The 22,194-nt window shown below is 42.7% G+C and overlaps 1 protein-coding gene across 1 annotated transcript in view; it reads right to left on the reverse strand.

Moving 5' to 3' along the window:
* The window catches only part of wdr18 (WD repeat domain 18), a 97,498-nt gene that overhangs the window by 53,826 nt on the left and 21,478 nt on the right, over positions 1–22,194 (reverse strand). The window contains exons 5-6 of the mRNA XM_014216070.3: positions 9,958–10,101; positions 848–912 (exon numbers count right to left, since the gene is read on the reverse strand). Of these exons, the coding sequence (XP_014071545.1) occupies positions 848–912; positions 9,958–10,101 (209 nt within the window). The remainder of the gene's footprint in view (positions 1–847; positions 913–9,957; positions 10,102–22,194) is intronic.

Consider the following 22,194-nt stretch of genomic DNA (forward strand, 5'->3'; position numbering starts at 1 on the left):
CCCCAGAGTACATATTCATGCTTCTCCAGTCACATCACAAGGGAGGCCAAAAGTCATTGCTAAAAAATAAACCACTTTCCTTACCAAGCCTGTTTTCTTACACCAGAGTTTCAACATTGTTATCTTGCTTGTTTCTGTTCACACGTTACAGGCAACCTAATTACCATATATGTGCCTTCCAGGAATGGTAACAGCAACATTTTCAGTACCGAACGGGTCAAAGGGGGGAAGAAAAATCAGATAGTGTACGCTCCTTCCGCCCCCCTGCTCTGCAGCTACAAAAAGCCACTCAAGTCTTCTAGCCTGGTTCTGCACACCTACTGTGTGCCTGTCCCATCTGTATGTTGGTGGCGTGCACCTTGGCAGTCTTGGATACCATACGGTGAGAGAGATTAGGATGCCTGAACTTCTCTGGCTACTGGGACCTGGTTCGGCACAAAGAGATTCCACGAGGATACCGTGGGGTATTAAAGCCACATGAAACAACCCGTCAGTCACCACACAGCTGTTACAGCATCAAAGCCACTCATCCTGAACCATTCCTCTATCCCCCCACCACCCACCTCTCAGACCCCGTTCAAAGGCACTTACATGTTTCTGTCTTGCCCATTCACCCTCTGAATGGCACACATACACAATCCATGTCTCAAGGCTTAAAAATCCTTCTTTAACCTGTCTCCTCCCCTTCACCTACACTGATTGGAGTGGATTTAACAGGTGACATCAATAAGGGATCATAGCGTTCAGTTGGATTCACCTGGTCAGTCGGTCATGTAAAGAGCAGGTGTTCCTAATGTTTTCTACACTCAGTGAATATTACATAGACGAGACCTTGAAGGAAGCCCACCTGTGTCCTTTAAAAACCTGGTTGCCCTCGTTGTCCGACTGGAACGTCTTATCCCGACTTAAGCTCTGCAGATCATAAGAAGAAGAAAAAAGTTAATCAGAGTAAGCAATCCTCAGACAGATTTTTTTTTTTTAAATACCCAGAGCCAATGCGCTTGTGCTGTTCATTGACTACAGCACAGCGTTCAACACCATAGTGCCCTCCAAGTTCATCATTAAGCTAAGGACCCTGGGACTGAACTCCTCCCTCTGCAACTGGATCCTGGACTTCCTGACTGGACACCCCCCACGTGGTGAGGGTAGGCAACAACACATCCGCCACTCTGACCCTCAACATGGGGGCCCCTCAGGGGTGCGTGCTTAGTCACCTCCTGTACTCATTTACATTTACATTTGTCATTTAGCAGACGCTCTTATCCAGAGCGACTTACAGTAGTGAATGCATACATTTTCATACATTGTTTTTCCTCCGTACTCCCTGTTCACCCACGACTGCATCGCCGCACACGACTTCAACACCATCATTAAGTTTTCCGACAACACAATGGTGGTAGGCCTGATGAGAAAGCCTATAGGGAGGAGGTCACAGACCTGGCAGTGTGGGGCCAGGACAACAACCTCTCTCTTAATGTAAGCAAGACAAAGGAGCTGATCGTCCCTGTTCACATTGACAGGGTTGTAGTGGAGTGGGTCGAGAGCTTCAAGTTCCTTGGTGTCCACATCACTAAGGATCTATCATGGTTCAAACACACCAACACAGTCCTGAAGAGGACACGATAACACGTCTTCTCCTGCAAGAGGCTGAAAAAAATGGTCCTCAAAAAGTTCTACAGCTGCACCGTCGAGAACATCTTGACTGGCTGCATCACCGCTTGGTGTGGCAACTGCTTGGCCTCTGACCGCAAGGCGGTACCAAGGGTAGTGCATACGGCCCAGTACATCACTGGAGCTGAGCGCCCTGCCATCCAGGATCTCTATACCAGGCAGTGTCAGAGGAAGGCCCTAAAAATTGTCAAAGACTCCAGCCACCCAAGTCATAGAGTGTTCTCCCTGCTACCGCACGGCAAGTGGTACTGATGCACCAAGTCTGGAACCAACAGGACTCTGAACAGCTTCTACCCCCAAGCCATAAGACTACTAAATAGTTAGTTAAATAGTTAACCAAATAGTTACCCGGACTATCTGCACTGACCCTTTTTGCACTAACCCTTTGACTCAACACATACGCTGCTGCTACTGTTTACTATGTCACAGTGTTCCTAGTTATATATACACAAAGCTACCTCTAACTCGTACCCCTACATATCAACTCGGTACTGGTACCCTTGTATATATAATTACACATTGTGTATCTATTATTACGTGTTTTACTTTTCCATTATTTCTCCATTTTCTTTCTCTGCATTGTTGGAAAGAGCCTGTAAGTAAGAATTTCACTGTTAGTCCACATCGGTTGTTTATAAACCATGTGACAAATACAATAAGAGTAACATGTCTCTCTCATATATTAAGTTGGCAGGATATTTCTGGCACTCGTCAGCCTCTAAAATGGTTTGATCGATTTACTTAATTGCATTAATTAGGGATGGGGTTGCGTGTGACATGCAAGGGAGGGAGGACGCCACTGGATTTTACTATGACAGACTAATCATTACATCACGTCTATACTGCAGGTCTTCAGAGCACTCAATTAAACATGAAAAGTGGACCCGAAACGGGATTTAGTTGAAGCCGTGGCTATTAATTATATCGATGTGTCTACAAGCCTGGCTTGGGCTGGAGACTCAGCTGTACAAATGGCCAGATGACTGAAATGCAAATCATTAAGGGACGGTTTGCGGGAAGCATCATGTCTCATTTCACACCACTACATTAACTAAAATGTTGGAGGTGGAGTGAAAAGATTATTCACCACGATGAAGGCCAGATTATTTTTCTTCTAACATTAGCCTGTTAAACTGTTCAAATCAAGTGCTTAAATCAGTGAGGGATGTTCGGAACCATTTAGCAAGAAACTTGTATTTTCTATGGCAAAAACTTCTTGGCAGGATTACATTTCTAAACCTTCACACTGAAGAAAAAGGAAACGGCTAGCTGCTGCGGCTGCCTTGCGTGAGGAATGGGAACGGTCAGATTTTCTGTCTGCCTATTTATCCCAATGTGAAAATTCTGGGCTCACGGTCTCATCTCCTGCTGAACAATTTAAACAAGGGGAACGAAACAGCACAACAAACGCAGCTCTCGGAATGCAACGCTCATATCCCCACTGGCAGAGTTAATGCCCGCCATGCATTGAAACACTCATCGCATAGAAACTTCTGCCCAGCTATGGTACGAAATCCCTTTTATTAAACAATGATCCACAGGCACATTCACAGTTAAGCTGTTTAGGAAATGCATAACTCTCCCCAAATCGGGTAAACAGCACAATTAGAGGAGCAGAAAGACACATGCTAGCAGAGAGTTAATGCCTTTTAGATGCTGACTGTAGAGATGGCAGACTTCCGATATTATACTCCGAAAATGTTTAAGCTGAATCATGAGATGGAAACGAAAATGTGGTTGTTGCTATAGGGAAATGATGGTTAACTTATGGGGTTGATGCAAGGTCCAAATACAGTATACAGGTAGCTTCAATACAAAGGGATCTCACTGTGTTAAAAATAAACCACAATATGTTAAGATGTGCAGCAACCCTATTGGATTCTAACAAATGATGTAAAAATGAATACATACATTTAAAAAATATATATAAAACATTTGTAATGGAAGCCAGTTGGCCCAAAGCAACACAATATCCATTCTCAATCACAACGAGGACAAATGAGTAACAGATTATCTGCAATCCCTTTAGTATGAATGACAGAATGCAGCATAATGAGACGGATCATTATACTTTGAGAGCTAGGGGGAAGCCAGAGGGAAGAGGAAATGATGCAGGATTAAAAAGCTGTGATTTCACTCACCAGCAAGTTCCAGCATCTATGGAGGAACGATGCAACAACGCAAAGCTTGGCATTAAAACATTGTTTAATCAAATACCTGTTTTAACAAACGACATGTTCCGCTCTTTAAACACATTGATAATCATTATTAGTTGTACTCAAATCCAGGGCTATAAAAGCTTTTATCCTCTCCAAATTACCTTAATTAACCAATTGATCTTTAAGATGATATGCCTAAATAACTAAGCGTCTAAAGACTGAGGTTGGAAGTCAAAAGGCGTACGAGTCAATGGGGCAGCAGCAGCTTGGCTTTGAAAATCTTTGAAAGGCAAGCATTAAAGATAAAAAAATACATTAAAAAAACATGAGGAACGTTAGCACATTAATAACCTATGATTCCAGATACAGGACCATGGTGAAAGGGGTCGGTAGGCATGAATAAGAAGCTGAGAAACTTGGTTACCCAAACCGGGCCTTGACTTGGGGAATCTTCTCAATAATTGCAACAGGTCTTTTCAGTATACATGAAACACACTTCAATATGAATAAATGAAATGATAAAAGATTTCTGAGGGAGTTTATCTTTCAAATCAATTACTATTTTATAACTGAGCCATTCTTCCTGAGGTCAAGTCACTCCACTACAACATTCACAGCAATTGTGATACTTTCATGTCAAAAAGTGAACATAAAACCCCTGACCAATAGTAGAATGATATTAGATGCAGTAATCTGTACCGTAGCCAAACATCTCTAAATACAATTATAACAACTAAAAGGACCAGTCTATAGGACCGTTTCTGTTAATATTCTCATGTAATCATGGCGCCACCAATAGATCCCCCAGTCCCTTACTGACTAACATTCACGTTTTGGTTGTATTCATATTTATTGAGAGGACTGGAACAATAACCATGTGTCAGTGAGAGGGGGCATGGAGATGGAGAGGACATAAATAAGCTCTTGGTTGGAGAAGAGATGAGTAAGGGAACTGTTGAAAAAAATGACAGTCCTAACAGATAGAGATACACTACATGACCAAAAGTATGTGGACACCTGCTCGTCGAACATCTCAGTCCAACATCATGGGCATTAATATGGAGTTGGTCCCCCCTTTGCTGCTATAACAGCCTCCACTCTTCTGGTTAGGGTTTCCACTAGATGTTGGAACATTGCTGCGGGGACTTCCATTCAGCCACAAGCGCATTAGTGAGGTCGGGCACTGATGTTGGGCAATTAGGCCTGGCTTGCAGTCGGCGTTCCAATTCATCCCAAAGGTGTTCGATGGGGTTGAGGTCAGGGCAAGTTCTTCCACACCGATCTTGACAAACCATCTCTGTATAGACCTCGCTTTGTGAACGGGGGCATTTTCATGCTGAAACAAGAAAGGGCCTTCCCCAAACTGTTGCCACAAAGTTTTAAGCAGAGAATCGGCTTGAATGGCATTGTATGCTGTAGCATTAAGATTTCCCTTCACTGGAACTAAGGGGCCTAGCCCGAACCATGAAAAACAGCCGCATACCTCCAACAAACTTTACAGTTGGCACAACGCGTTATCCTGGCATCCGCCAAACCCAGATTAGTCCGTCGAACTGCCAGATGGTGAAGTGTAATTCATCACTCCAGAGAACGCGTTTCCACTGTTCCAGAGTCCAACGGCGGCAAGCTTTACACCAATCCAGCCGTCGCTTGCCATTGTGCATGGTGATCTTAGGCTTGTGTGTGGCTGCTTGGCCATGGAAAACCATTTCATTAAGTTCCCAACGAACAGTTCTTGTGCTGACGTTGCTTCCAGAGGCAATTTGGAACTCTGTAGAGTATTCCAACCGAGGATAGATGATTTTTTTTACGCGCTACAGCACTCGGCGGTCTTGTGAGCTTGTGTGGCCCACCAGTCCCGCGGCTGAGCCGTTGTTGCTCCTAGACATTTCCACTTCACAATAACAGCACTTATATATACTGCTCAAAAAAATAAAGGGAACACTTAAACAACACATCCTAGATCTGAATGAAAGAAATAATCTTATGAAATACTTTTTTCTTTACATAGTTGAATGTGCTGACAACAAAAATCACACAAAAATAATCAATGGAAATCCAATTTATCAACCCATGGAGGTCTGGATTTGGAGTCGCACTCAAAATTAAAGTGGAAAACCACACTACAGGCTGATCCAACTTTGATGTAATGTCCTTAAAACAAGTCAAAATGAGGCTCAGTAGTGTGTGTGGCCTCCACGTGCCTGTATGACCTCCCTACAACGCCTGGGCATGCTCCTGATGAGGTGGACTAAAGCATCCGCCAACTCCTGGACAGTCTGTGGTGCAACGTGACGTTGGTGGATGGAGCGAGACATGATGTCCCAGATGTGCTTAATTGGATTCAGGTCTGGAGAACGGGCGTGCCAGTCCATAGCATCAATGCCTTCCTCTTGCAGGAACTGCTGACACACTCCAGCCACATGAGGTCTAGCATTGTCTTGCATTAGGAGGAACCCAGGGCCAACTGCACCAGCATATGGTCTCACAAGGGGTCTGAGGATCTCATCTAGGTACCTAATGGCAGTCAGGCTACCTCTGGCGAGCACATGGAGGGCTGTGCGGCCCCCCAAAGAAATGCCACCCCACACCATGACTGACCCACCGCCAAACTGGTCATGCTGGAGGATGTTGCAGGCAGCGGAACGTTCTCCACGGCGTCTCCAGACTCTGTCACGTCTGTCACATGTGCTCAGTGTGAACCTGCATTCATCTGTGAAGAGCACAGGGCGCCAGTGGCGAATTTGCCAATCTTGGTGTTCTCTGGCAAATGCCAAATGTCCTGCATGGTGTTGGGCTGTAAGCACAACCCCCACCTGTGGACGTCGGGCCCTCATACCACCCTCATGGAGTCTGTTTCTGACCGTTTGAGCAGACACATGCACATTTGTGGCCTGCTGGAGGTCATTTTGCAGGGCTCTGGCAGTGCTTCTCCTGCTCCTCCTTGCACAAAGGCGGAGGTAGCGGTCCTGCTGCTGGGTTGTTGCCCTCCTACGGCCTCCTCCACGTCTCCTGATGTACTGGCCTGTCTCCTGGTAGCGCCTCCATGCTCTGGAGACTACGCTGACAGACACAGCAAACCTTCTTGCCACAGCTCGCATTGATGTGCCATCCTGGATGAGCTGCACTACCTGAGCCACTTGTGTGGGTTGTAGACTCCGTCTCATGCTACCACTAGAGTGAAAGCACCGCCAGCATTCAAAAGTGACCAAAACATCAGCCAGGAAGCATAGGAACTGAGAAGTGGTCTGTGGTCCCCACCTGCAGAACCACTCCTTTATTGGGGGTGTCTTGCTAATTGCCTATAATTTCCACCTGTTGTCTATTCCATTTGCACAACAGCATGTGCAATTTATTGTCAATCAGTGTTGCTTCCTAAGTGGACAGTTTGATTTCACAGAAGTGTGATTGACTTGGAGTTAAATTGTGTTGTTTAAGTGTTCCCTTTATTTTTTTGAGCAGTGTAGTTGACTGAGGCAGCTCTAGCAGGGCAGAAATTTGACAAACTGACTTGTTGGAAAGGTGGCATCCTTTGACGGTGGCACGTTGAAAGTCACTAAGCTCTAAAGTAAGGCCATTCTGCTGCCAATGTTTGTCTATGGAGATTGCATGGCTGTGTGCTTGATTTTATACACCGGTCAACAACGAGTGTGGCTGAAATAGCCGAATGCAGTAATTTGAAGGGGTGTCCACATACTTGTGTATATATAGTGTATTTGTTATCCATCTGCAGCCATCCATCTGCAGCACTCTTTCACAGACTTTTCTCCACTCAAACCTGATGCCTCTGGGATATTGCTTATTTGGCCATACATGCAAGAGCCACCCACAACATTTCCAGTGGGGCTGATGGATTTTGGGAGAGGCTTTCACAATTAAAACTAAAAGAGATATCGAGTAAGGAGGTTGAAAAACCTAAATGTGCGAGTTTAATTATGGATACATAAATGGAGTAAATAAATGGAGCAGTGAGCAATCTTCCTTTACTCAGACAGTGATTCTCATGCCATGGAAGTAAGCATTGGGAAGCACTCCATCTAAAAAAAAAAAAAAAAAAAACTTGCTTCAGGAGTGAGAGAGGAAGAGAAAAAAGGCAGGATTTGTCTATCATGGGGAGTGATGCCTATGGGCAACCCGCCTGCACAGTGAGTGACTCGCACCCAGTTTTGTGCGACTGCAAGAGCCAGGATAAGGGAAATTAGGTTTTAAATAGAAGTGGGGTGGTCTAACAAGGGGAGGGGGATCCTTTCTTGTGCTAAAATGTGCACATTCATTTATGTCATGTTTAATTGAGTCTTTTATACAAGTTTCTTTGTGGTACCTGACATGAAACTCATGACGAGTAGAAAGGAGGAGAGGACAAAGCTTGAAACTCAAATTGAACCACATCCATTAATGTCTTCTCTGATCTAGTTGGTTATGTCAGTTACATACAATATTTGGATTGATTCTCTGCAGCTCGACAAAGACATTTGTCTGCATTGAAATGTGACTTTAAGGGGCACAAAATGAGCCTATCCTGCAAACAAACCATCAATCATGCCAAATACAGAAGTCCATCTTGTGTTTAAGCCGAGGAAGACGCAGGAAGCTCTTGATTAGCACGTTGCAGTAAGACTAGATTCACTTAGCCAGAAGGGCTGGCAGACAACTCTGAACCTGACGTGTGTCTTCTTTTCTCCTTGAAAAAGAGCGGTCAGAAATAATCCCACTAGACGAGACTGATGGGAATGTATAGAAACTGTTATATGGGGGCAACCAAGAGCACCGTAGGGGGGGGGGCAAAGTAGTCCCTCATGAGGCATGATATCGGGCAATAATAGCAATTAAAGACCCCAGGCGATTTAAACCCAAAACACAGGCTTTGCTGGTGTACCCCCCCCCCCCCCCCCCCTTCCCGCATTCTATCACCTCTCCATCTTTCAGGCCAACAGCGTGGGGATTCACCCGTACAAGGATGGTGCAATGTTAGAAAGTTCATGGAAAAGCAACAGAGGAGTATCTTTAGAGAATTCCCCGATACATGTGCAGAATTACAAATTGTGGCAGATGGTAGACTTCGGGTTTTATTAATATTTTCCCTTTGAACTGAAGAAGACTTTCTCAGTGGCTTAAGCTGGAAAAACTGGGGTGATCCCAAGCGAAGATTCTGTAGGATGCTTTAGAGTAGTGTTCCGGAAATGCCTCCCCAATCTCCCACTAGACAAAGCTTTGTGTAAGTGTAACCTGCCTTGACCTTCCCTGTGCACCAGAGAGATGTGGGCTGGTCCAAACATCACTCACATTCCCCTCTTCATTAACAAACTTTAGCAGCCAAGTTCCAGGCCAGCAGTGTGGAGACACATCAAGGCGCTGTCAGCTGATCAGAGGGCCCCTCTTATGAAGTGTACTGTATTTTGGTGCTTCACTGGAAAATGTACAGGACTAACTCAAAAGGGAATTCAGTCAAGGATGTATTATGCGGCAATTGACAGGTGGAGGAGGGATTCTTTTATTTGTAATGTTCTCAATGTATTAAGTTGTCAGTTGTGTGTACTTGGTGAAGTGTTTCCGCCTTCACTTGTGGAAATTAAATTGTCTCACTTTTAAATAATGAATATATCGGGTAACGGGTTTGATGACAGTATATGAAATTCTAAGGTTATTTTCAAGGGCTTGACATTAATGTGCTTATTTGCCTCAGGCTGCTCATCTGCAGTCTTCAAAGTTCTATGAACCGGCTATGGTTTTACAGATGACTCTGTCAGTTCAAAGTCTCTCTCAGTTACGTCACTTGCCCTTGTGGCGTCGCCAGACTGTGGCCCATTGTGCCTGCTGTATATCTGCTTTCCAATTTGCCGTCACCCGGCTGAGCTCACCCCTGTCCAGACACTTCTCTCCGTGGGTACTGTCCACAACGGGTTGGTTATTTATGGTAGGGCAACCCGTTTATAATGTACAGAGAGGCTATTGATGAACCCTTGATGTTATGAAACAAAAACCCATGTCTGCGTGGGCAAGGTTGTGCTTGACGGATGCTCCATTAAGAGAGACCCACAGTTTGTAATTCAAACGCGTTGTGAAGTTAATCGATGAAAGCTCAGGGTTAAACAGCGAGGGTGGCAAAGACAAAAGATATATAGCTTACCTGGCTACAGAGGGACACCTGAAATATACCGCCGTCACTGCCACCGCAGAAGAGGTAGTACTCGCAGGGGTCAAGGGTCACTGACATGATGCCCACGTCAAAAAGAACAGACAGGAGCATCTCGCCAGAGGATAGCTCCCATAGCTAGAGAGTTTGAGAGAAAGAGAGCAAAAGACAAAATAAAAGAAGAGTTTTAGGGTTAATTTGATCAGAGTTGTGGACATTGTTTAACTTCAGCTTTAAAAGATACTGTATAACGTCACATTATCAGTATGAGCTCACACTGCAGGGCTGTTAGTCTGACCCTGTCTGTCTTAGAGGAGTGGGCCGTTTAAGAGTGCAAGACACTAAAATACATCTTAGTCTGCAGAACGTCTGCAAATTTCTGTTCCAACCTCAACTTAATGACTTGGATAGATCAAATCATTTAGTGCCTATGACACTTACATTGTGCCAAGATCTTGATGGCCATTCATTGAGCAAATCCATTATTACAGCTAGCAGAGAAATTAAGAAAAAAACTGCTGAGGAACAGATTTTGGAACTGGAAAGTACAGTGGCTTGCGAAAGTATTCACCCCCCCCTTTGGCATTTTTCCTATTTTGTTGCCTTACAACCTGAAATTAAAATAGATTTTTGGGGGGTTTGTTTAATTTGATTTACACAACATGCCTGCCACTTTAAAGATGCAAAATATTTTTTAATTGTGAAACAAACAAGAAATAAAACAAAAAAACAGAACTTGAGCGTGCATTACTATTCACCCCCCAAAAGTCAATACTTTGTAGAGCTACGATTCGCAGCAATTACAGCTGCAATTCTCTTGGGGTATGTCTCTATTAGCTTGGCACATCTAGCCACTGGGATTTTTGCCCATTCCTCAAGGCAAAATTGCTCAAGCTCCTTCAACTTGGATGGGTTCCGCTGGTGTACAGCAATCTTCGAGTCATACCACAGATTCAATTGGATTGAGGTCTGGGCTTTCTCGAGGCCATTCAAGACATTTAAATGTTTCCCCTTAACCTGTTGGGGATAGGGGGCAGTATTTGCACGGCCGGATAAAAAAACGTACCCGATTTAATCTGGTTACAACTCCTGCCCAGTAACTAGAATATGCATATAATTGTTTGATTTGGATAGAAAACACCCTAAAGTTTCTAAAACTGTTTGAATGGTGTCTGAGTATAACTCATTTGGCAGGCCAAAACCTGAGAAGATTCCAAACAGGAAGCGCCCTCTCTGACTATTTCTTGGCCTTCTTGATCATCTCTAACCAAAACAGGGCATCTCTGGCATAACGTGACATTTTCCAACGCTCCCATAGGCTCTCAGAAGGCGCCAGAACGATGAATGGTGACTTTGCAGGCCATGGCTGAAAAACAGTAGCGCATTTGGATAGTGGTCGATCTGAGAACAATGAGACTGGAGGCACGTGCACGAGCTGACACCATGTTTTTATTTTTTCGTCTTTGAACGAAAACAGGGTTTCCCGGTCGGAATATTATCGCTTTTTTACGAGAAAAATCGCATAAAAATTGATTTTAAACAGCGTTTGACATGCTTCGAAGTACGGTAATGGAATATTTTGAATTTTTTTGTCACAACGCGCCGGGCGCGTCACCCTTCTTTACCCTTCGGATAGTGTCTTGAACGCACGAACAAAACGCCGCTATTTGGATATAACTATGGATTATTTGGAACCAAACCAACATTTGTTATTGAAGTAGAAGTCCTGGGAGTGCATTCTGACGAAGAACAGCAAAGGTAATCCAATTTTTCTAATAGTAATTCTGAGTTTGGTGAGTACCACACTTGGTGGGTGTCAAAATAGCTAGCCTGTGATGGCCGGGCTATCTACTCAGAATATTGCAAAATGTGCTTTCACCGAAAAGCTATTTTAAAATCGGACATAGCGATTGCATAAAGGAGTTCTGTATCTATAATTCTTAAAATAATTATGTTTTTTGTGAACGTTTATCGTGAGTAATTTAGTAAATTCACCGGAAGTGTTCGGTGGGAATGCTAGTCACATGCTAATGTAAAAAGCTGGTTTTTGATATAAATATGAACTTGATTGAACAAAACATGCATGTATTGTATAACATAATGTCCTAGGAGTGTCATCTGATGAAGATCATCAAAAGGTTAGTGCTGCATTTAGCTGTGGTTTTGGTTTTTGTGACATTATATGCTAGCTTGAAAAACGGGTGTCTGATTATTTCTGGCTGGGTACTCTGCTGACATAATCTAATGTTTTGCTTTCGTTGTAAAGCCTTTTTGAAATCGGACAGTGTGGTTAGATTAACGAGTCTTTTCTTTAAAATGGTGTAAAATAGTCATATGTTTGAGAAATTGAAGTAATTGCATTTCTAAGGTATTTGAATATCGCGCCACGGGATTACACTGGCTGTTGAGTAGGTGGGACACAAGCGTCCCACCTAGCCCATAGAGGTTAAACCACTCGAGTGTTGCTTTAGCAGTAGGTTTAGGGTCATAGTCCTGCTGGAAGGTGAACCTCCGTCCCAGTCTCAAATCTCTGGAAGACAAACAGGTTTCCCTCAAGAATTTCCCCGTGTTCAGCGTCATCCATCGTTCCTTCAATTCTGACCAGTTTCCCAGTCCCTGCCGATGAAAAACATACCCACAGCATGATGCTGCCACCACCACCATGCTTCACTGTGGGGATGGCGTTCTCTGGGTGATGAGGTGTTGGGTTTGTGCCAGACATAGCGTTTTCCTTGATGGCCAAAATGTCAAATTTTTGTCTAATCTGACCAGAATACCTTCTTCCATATATTTGGGGAATCTCCCATATGCCTTTTGGTGAATAAAACACATTTTTTTCTTTAAGCAATGGCTTTTTTCTGGCCACTCTTCCGTAAAGCCCAGCTCTGTGGAGTGTACGGCTTAAAGTGGTCCTATTGACAGATACTCCAATCTCCGCTGTGGAGCTTTGCAGTTCCTTCAGGGTTATCTTTGGTCTCTTTGTTGCCTCTAATTAATGCCCTCCTTGGCTGGTCTGTGAGTTTTGGTGGGCGGCCATCTCTTGGCAGGTTTGTTGTGGTGCCATATTCTTTCAACTTGTTAATAATGGATTTAATGGTACTCCGTGGGATGTTCAAAGTTTCGGATATATATATTTTTTTTATAACCCAACCCTGATCTGTACTTCTCCACAACTTTGTCCCTGACTTGTTTGGAGAGCTCCTTGGTCTTTGTTACGTTACAGCCGTATTATTAAATTGATTACAATTGTTTTAATCCCTCAATCTACACACAATATCCCATAATTACGAAGCAAAAAACGGGTTTTTAGACATTTCTGCAAATGTATAAAAAAAAATTGAAATATCACATTTACATAATTATTCATCTTTGGCAGCGATTACAGCCTCACGTCTTCTTTGGTCTGACGCTACAAGCTTGGCACACCTGTATTTGGGGAGTTTCTTCCATTCGTCTCTGCTGATCCTCTCAAGCTCTGTCTCTCCAGAGATGTTAGATCGGGTTCAAGTACAGGCTCTAGCTGGGCCACTCAAGGACATTCAGAGACTTGTCCCGAAGGCACTCCTGCATTGTCTTGGCTGTGTGCTTAGGGTCGTTGTCCTGTTGGAAGGTGAACCGTCGCGCCACAGTCGGAGGTCTTGAGCGCTTCAAGGATCTCTCTGTACTTGGCTCCGTTCATATTTCCCTCAAACCTGACTAGTCTCCCAGTCCCTGCCGCTGAAAAACATCCCCACAGCATGATGCTGCCACCACCATGCTTCACTGAAGGGATGGTGCCAGGTTTCCTCCAGACATGAAGTTTGGCATTCAGGCCAAAGAGTTCAATCTTGGATTCATCAGACCAGAGAATTTTGTTTCTCATGGTCAGAGTCTTCAGGTGCCTTTTGGCAAACTAAGTGGGCTGACATGTGCCTTTTACTGAGAAGTCTGGCCACACTACCATAAAAGCCTGATTGGTAGAGTGCTGCAGAGATGGTTGTCCTTCTGGAAGGCTCTCCCATCTCCACAAAGGAACTCTAGAGCTCTGTCAGAGTGACCATCGGATTCCTGGTCACCTCCCTGACCAAGACCCTTCTCCCCCGGTTGTTCAGTTTGGCTTGGCAGCCAGCTCTAGGAAGAGTCTTGGTGGTTCCACATTTCTTTCATTTAAGGCCACTGTGTTCTTGAGGAACTTCAATGCTGCACACATTATTTGGTACCCTTCCCAAATCTGTGCCGACACAATCCTGTCTCGGAGCTCTACAGACAATACCTTCGACCTCATGGCTTAGTTTTTGCTCTGACATTCACTGTCAACTGTGGGACCTTATATAGACTGGTGTGTGCCTTTCCAAATCATGGCCAATCAATTGAATTTTCCACAGGTGGAACCCAATCAAGTTGCAGAAACATCTCAAAGATGATCAATGGAAACAGGATGCACCTGAGCTCAATTTTGAGTCTCATATCAAAGGGTCTGAATACTTCTGTAAATATGCTATGTTATTTATTTTTTCTAAATTAGCAAACATTTCTAAAAATCTGTTTTTGCTTTGTCATGAGGTAATGTGTGTGGATTGATAAGAATAATAACTTCATCAATTTTAGAATAAGGCTGTAATGTAACCAAATGTAGAAAAAGGGGCCTGAATACTTTTACACTGATTTAGTTCTGGTATGGATGTAGGGACATGATTACAACAGGTGTGACCATATAGCCCATATTTATTCTTGTTTTTGTTTTTTAAGAAATCTAGCAGACTCCAAGCTTGGTAAAAATAAAGTGATGAAAAAGACAGATTACTGATGACATGAAAAGTATATGCGCTCCCTTTGGTAGAACCATAATCAAATTGATTTTGATCGCATCATTTATCAAAAGAAAACTTTGCTAACGGCTTGAAGGAAAACCGTGATGGCTCTTGGGAGAGAAAAACTTTGAGAGCCAGGCCTGAACACAGCCAACTTCTAGACAACCCAGTCATGGAATTACAAAAACAAGAGTACACCAAACATTAAAAAACACAAAATAAGATATGAAATAATTCAAAAACCCTCCCTCCCATCTCTCCTCCAAGACACTACTCTGCTGAGTCTGAGTATACTAGAGGGAATGGTGGGGCTCATCCATTTAGAGTCTGTCATAGGGGTGGGAGGGAGGGGGGCTACTAAACGTTGTCTATAGCCCAACCTGCCTTGTCCTAACAAGCCCTGTTCTCTGGCATGCCGTCTGCTTCTCCTTCAGCCAACACGATCACTCCCCATCATCGGACAGGGGGAATTATTTGTCTGTGGAGACTGACAGCCTGGAATCTATAGAGCAGCTGATGATATTGAACATGACAATACGAGCCGCTGACAAATTTGGTATGCAGTGAAGATGTAATAGAATTGAGCAAAAGAGAGCGAGACATGGCATCCTGCACAATGAGACTCAATATAAGTGAGGTAGACTTTGAGTAGCATTATGTGCATGCATATTGTCTACTGATTTCAAGTTATATATTTTAATGAAACACGTGTATGAAGAATATTCTTATCTGTTGAGGCTTGAAAGTTGAGTATTTTAAAGTTGTTTCTTGTGCTAAGTTGATTTACTGCAAATGGTAGATGTTATCAAAAGTAGTCCATTTGAATTATATAACCCAATGGATGGTGTAGGAAAACCGCTAAAGTTAAGCACGAGTAAGACAAAAGTGAATGTTCTGGATTTACAATTTACTTCAGCATTTATCCTAATGGAAATAGTTTGCCAGCTATTTGTCATGAAGGGACACAGTTGACTTAGCCAAAACATGCTACAATAAAATCAAACTTCAGAATTATAGAGGGAAAATGGTAAGTAGGGCTCTGTGTTACATTGACCAATGCAGAAAATCTTAAGTATGAAAATGTTTGGTGAATCTAAATACGAAATAAAAAATATTAGCCTAATAAAAAAAAGTTAGCCTACATCTTAAACATGTTCTGAAGCTGGTGGGCTGTTCCAACTGCCACAGGGGACATGAGACTTTCAAGATGAAAGAAGAAGAGAGATGGAAGAAACAACCCACGCCTGTCAATTAAATATAAACCACTGGGGGGGATAAAAGGTGAGTCAGAATTATAAGCGCTCCACTCTTTAATTTATCAAACTATGGTTATATCTATAGAAAATGGGCTAAATCACTTCACATTAATTCCTTTCAAACTATGGAATATACTGGATTGATCGACAACTTGCATGTTAAACAACTACGATGATTCTTGTTAAAAGAGTTGCAATTCCTCCACTTGAAAAAACATTTGAAGGAGGTAGTATTTCCATTTTGTTTTGCTGGCCATTTGTTTTGCTATTGGACATGAGCCACAAGCATTTTCTTCATTAGATTGCATGTGACCCAACTGCTGAATAAAATACTGCACATCCTGTAAAAAATACTTTTGAACAAGTCATGGGCAGGGACATTGTTCAAAATGATTTCCAGCTCAGAGCAGGTGCCTAATGACGTTCATTTGTAACACGACTCTTCATCTTGGAGATATAGCGCCTTTGGAGAGTATTCCGACCCCCTTGACTTTTTCCACATTTTGTTACAGCCTTATTCTAAAATGTATAAAATAGTTTCTCCCCCCCTCATCAATCTACACACAATACCCCATAATGAAAAAGCAAAAGCGGGTTTAGAAAATGTTGCAAAATAAAAACAATTAAAACAATGTTTAACCTTAAATATCACATTTACATAAGTATTCAGACCCTTTAAATCAGTACTTTGTTGAAGCAGCGATTACAGCCTCGAGTCTTCTTGGGTCTGACGCTACAAGCTTGGCACACCTGTAATTGGGGAGTTTCTCTCAAGCTCTGCCAGGCTGGATGGGGTGTGTCGCTGCACAGCTATTTTCAGGTCTCTCCAGAGATGTTGAATCGGGTTCAAGTCCGGGTTCTGGCAGGGCCACTCAAGGACATTCAGAGACTTGTCCCAAAGCCACTCCTGTGTTGTCTTGTCTGTGTGCTTAGGGTCATTGTTCTGTCGGAAGTTGAACCTTCAAGGATCTCTCTGTACCTTGCTCCGTTCACCTTTCCCTCGATCCTGACTAGTCTCCTAGTCCCGGCCGCTGAAAAATATCCCCAGAGCATACTGCCACAAATCAAATCAAATGTATTTATATAGCCCTTCGTACATCAGCTGATATCTCAAAGTGCTGTACAGAAACCCAGCCTAAAACCCCAAACAGCAAGCAATGCATGTGAAAGAAGCACGGTGGCTAGGAAAAACTCCCTAGGAAAAACTCCCTAGAAAGGCCAAAACCTAGGAAGAAACCTAGAGAGGAACCAGGCTATGAGGGGTGGCCAGTCCTCTTCTGGCTGTGCCGGGTGGATATTATAACAGAACATGGTCAAGATGTTAAAATGTTCATAAATGACCAGCATGGTCAAATAATAATAATCATAGTAGTTGTTGTCGAGGGTGCAACAAGCACGTCCGGTGAACAGGTCAGGGTTCCATAGCCACCACCATGCTTCACCGTAGGGATGGTGCCTCGACACAATCCTGTCTCGGAGCTCTACAGACAATTCCTTCGACCTCATGGTTTGGTTTTTGCGCCGACATGCACTGTCAACTGTGGGACCTTATATAGACTGGTGTGTGCCTTTCCAAATCATGTCCAATAAATTGAATTTACCGCAGGTGGACTCCAATCAAGTTGTAGAAACATCTCAAGGGTGATCCATGGAAACAGGATGCACCTGATCTCAGTTTCGAGTCTCAAAGCAAAGGGTCTGAATACTTATTTAAATAAGGTAATTCTGTTCTTACATGTTTTATAAAATTAGCAAAGATGTGTAAAAACACGTTTTCATTTTGTCATGCTGTGTTGTGGTCTTCCCTGTGGCTCAGTTGGTAGAGCATGGTGTTTGCAATGCCAGCATGGTGTGTGCAACGCCAGGGTTGTGGGTTTGATTCCCACGGGGGGTCAGTACCAAAAAAAAAAATGCATGAAATGAAATGTATGCATTCACTACTGTAAGTCGCTCTGGATAAGAGCGTCTGCTAAATGACTAAAATGTAAAAATGTGTGTAGATTGATTTTTATTTAATCCATTTTAGAATACGGATTTAACGTAACAAAATGTGGAAAAAGGGGGCCGAATACTTTCCAAATGCACTGTAGAACAGCACGGACTATGTGAACTCTGTACCCCTATCTCAGTATATTAGGATCAAATCTCATTAGGTATAGCTGGATACTGATACTTTTTGCATGAATGATGGGGGGCTCAGTCAGAAGAAATGGCTTACAGGCAGGTAAATCATTTTCACTGTACTGATCGTTGACACAATGTGTCTGATACTAATAGTAATTAAGTCACTACAGAATGCATATTGAGTTTAACACAGTGTTGTGTGGCTTAAACAAATAATGGAGGTTGTTTGTATACATTTCCCAATGCATTGAATGTATATTATCTTAATTGGATTTTGAGAGGGTTGACCTAATTTAACGGGAATGCATTCCAGAGATGAGAATACATGATTCACATCCAAGTCTGCATGCCATCATAACTGCAACCATAGCTTCATACCTTAGCAAAAGATCACGTGTTCGTGCAAGGCTGTGCAACAGAATAAGTGCAGCACCAACATATCAGCAAACCCAATTATACCTATAGCGTGTGAAGTCGGTGCAAAAGCCAATCGATGTTTTGGTCAACCAAAGCACTAGCTCTCGGCTTACTTCCAGGCTGCAGGGTGAGAATGCTGAGAATGCAGATGTTTTATATTCAACATAACTTTGAGATTTTATTTGTTTTGATTTATTAAAACATTGAGAATGCTTACTCTAATTGCCAACTCAACTGCCTCTTACTTTTAGCCATAAAAACAGACTCCAAAACCCCGTAACTAGAAAGGTGCATTATAAATGATTAAGGCACTTATCAGTTATTCTTTTGATTACATAAAGAAAAGGCATAGCTGTGACCGTGGTCCTAAATATTGTATGGAAATATGATCTAGCCTACAGTAGATTCGATTAAAGCAGTAATAGACAGGAGGGTCTGAGTTACCTGACGTGATGCGGAGGCTTTAGCAGATTATCTACCATTTCTGAGAGCTCAAGTAAGTACCACAAACACATGGGAGAAATACCCTGTGGGAGCATGACTGATTAATCATATTGATCAGGGTTTAGATATGACATCTTCTTAATTAAATTCATAACCCAGTGGCATTCATTATTGATGCCTGGGTGAGGAGCTGATCATTTTAACAGGTTGATTTCCATTGTGGCTATATTGTCTTCCATTGTATTAGTGCCCACTTTAAAACCAGGAGCCTCAAGAATTGTGGACTTATTTACAGTATGCGCCAATGCAATATATTGTCTAGAGTAATTCTATGACCTCTACAAACAATTTTTTTCTTTCTATACTTGCAAAGATGTCTTGCCGTTACAAATCAATAGGAACACTGGCTGGCTGGCTAAATAAAAGCCTGGGAGTGATTTCTCAATGAGCCGCTGGATGTCAGTCACTCGGCACGAGTCAAAAAGCTAATCAGAGTACTTGATGCCCTGCGTCAGGGACACACACACACGCTCCAGTAGCTCATCCACACACTGGGGGATGAAGGGAGAAGGGAGAGAGACGGACATCAAACACACAGAGCACCAGGGCCTGTGTTGCCTAGCTCCCTATACATAGCTTCAGTTCATCACTTAAATAATATTAGCATTCCGGTATGCCTTTACTACAGGGGCAAACTGCAAGTGGCAAAACGTGCCATAGGTTCTCTCAATTCACTTCACACAAAAGATGACAGTAACAAACCACATTTCTATGACGGCGAGAAACGAGATGAATAATTATTTTGTACAGAAGAAAATTGTTTGTGTTTATACCATGGCATTGTTGAATACTTGATTCTGATTGGTTAGAAGGGCATTCTAGAGCAGGCATTATTTCCACATTTTCGAAAACTCTTAGAAACCCGGAAGCCAAAACGTGGAAACAATGGATACATCTTCCCCCGCGCTCCCGCATTCTCATAATTCATTTGCGTGCCCCTAGAAATCCATGCATTAGCATGTTTCTGTTAGCAGATACAACCTAAAAGAAATACACCATATTACTGGCCTGCTAATGTGCATGGACCTTGTAGGCTAAAATGCCGAGAAAAACCCCCATTACTGATCCAAATGGCTGCCCAATCAGGCAGGCTAGATGCAGTTGTGTGTATGTTTTATGATTAACGACTCATGGTGTAATTGAAAAACATACCGGAACTCAAGTCCTTTTGTTCACCTGACATAGAATTCCTCACAATCAAATGCCGACCGTATTATCTCCCAAGAGAATTCTCGTCGGTTATTATCACAGCCATGTATATCTCCCCTCAAGCCGACACCCATGACAGCCATCAAGGAACTTCACTGGACTTTAGGCAAACTGGAAACCATATATCCTGAGGCTGCATTTATTATAGCTGGGGATTTTAACCTCTCTAGGGTAGGGGGCAGTATTTTCACATCCGAATAAAAAAAACGTACCCGATTTAATCTGGTTATTACTACTGCCCAGAAACTACAATATGCATATAATTGTTTGATTTGGATAGAAAACACCCTAAAGTTTCTAAAACTGTTGGAATGGTGTCTGTGAGTATAACAGAACTCATATGGCAGGCAAAAACCTGAGAAGATTCTGTACAGGAAGTGCCCTCTCTGACCATTTCTTGGCCTTCTACATTCTCTTTATTGAAAACTGAGGATCTCTGCTGTAACGTGACACTTTGTAACGCTCCCATAAGGCACCAGAACGTTGAATGATGACTTTGCAGCCCATGGCTGAAAAACAGTAGCGCATTTGGTAAGTGGTCGATCTGAGAACAATGAGACGGGTGTGCGCGTGCACTTGAAGAGTCCATTTTAGATTTTGAGTCTTTGAACGGAAAGGACGTTTCCCGGTCGGAATATTATCGCTTTTTTACAAGGAAAATTGCATAAAAATGTATTTTAAACAGCGTTTGACATGCTTCGAAGTACGGTAATGGAATATTTGGAAATTTTTTGTCACGATGCGCGTCACCGTTCGGATAGTGTCTTGAACGCAAGAACAAAACAGAGAATATTTGAACATAACTATGGATTATTTTGAACCAAAACAACATTTGTGGATGAAGTAGAAGTCCTGGGAGTGCATTCTGACAAGAACAGCAAAGGTAATCCAATTTTTCTTATAGTAAATCTGAGTTTGGTGAGTGCCAAACTTGGTGGGTGTCAAAATAGCTAGCCTGTGAGCTATCTACTCAGAATATTGCAAAATGTGCTTTTGCCGAAAAGCTATTTTAAAATCGGACACCGCGATTGCATAAAGGAGTTCTGTATCTATAATTCTTAAAATAATTATGTTTTTTTGTGAACGTTTATCGTGAGTAATTTAGTAAATTCACCGGAAGTTTGCGGTGGGTATGCTAGTTCTGAACGTCACATGCTAATGTAAAAAGCTGGTTTTTTATATAAATATGAACTTGATTGAACAAAACATGCATGTATTGTATAACATAATGTCCTAGGAGTGTCATCTGATGAAGATCAAAGGTTAGTGCTGCATTTAGCTGTGGTTTTGGTTTTTGTGACATATGCTAGCTTGAAAAATGGGTGTCTGATTATTTCTGGCTGGGTACTCTGCTGATATAATCTAATGTTTTGCTTTCGTTGTAAAGCCTTTTTGAAATCGGACAGTGTGGTTAGATTAACGAGAGTCTTGTCTTTAAAATGGTGTAAAATAGTCATACGTTTGAGAAATTGAAGTAATAGCATTTCTAAGGTATTTGAATATCGCGCCACGGGATTCCACTGGCTGTTGAGTAGGTGGGACGATTTCATCCCACATACCCTAGAAAGGTTAACAAAGCAAATTTGCGAACAAGGCTACCTAAATTCTATCAGCATATTGACTATAGCACTCGCGCTGGCAAAACACTGGATCACTGCTACTCTAAACTTCCGCAATACATACAAGGCCCTCTCCCGCCCTCCTTTCAGGAAATCTGACCACGACTATTTTGCTCCTCCCTTCCTATAGGCAGAAACTCAAAAAGGATATACCCGTGACAAGGACTATTCAACGCTAGTCTGACCAATCGGAATCCACACTTTGTTTTGATAACGCGGACTGGGATATGTTCCGGGTAGCCTCAGAGAATAATATCGATTTATACGCTGATTCGGTGAGTGAGTTTATAAGGAAGTGCGTCGGAGATGTTA

Source organism: Salmo salar, chromosome 10 (assembly GCF_965601325.2).
Source record: "Salmo salar chromosome 10, fSalSal1, whole genome shotgun sequence".
Lineage (NCBI taxonomy): Eukaryota > Metazoa > Chordata > Actinopteri > Salmoniformes > Salmonidae > Salmo > Salmo salar.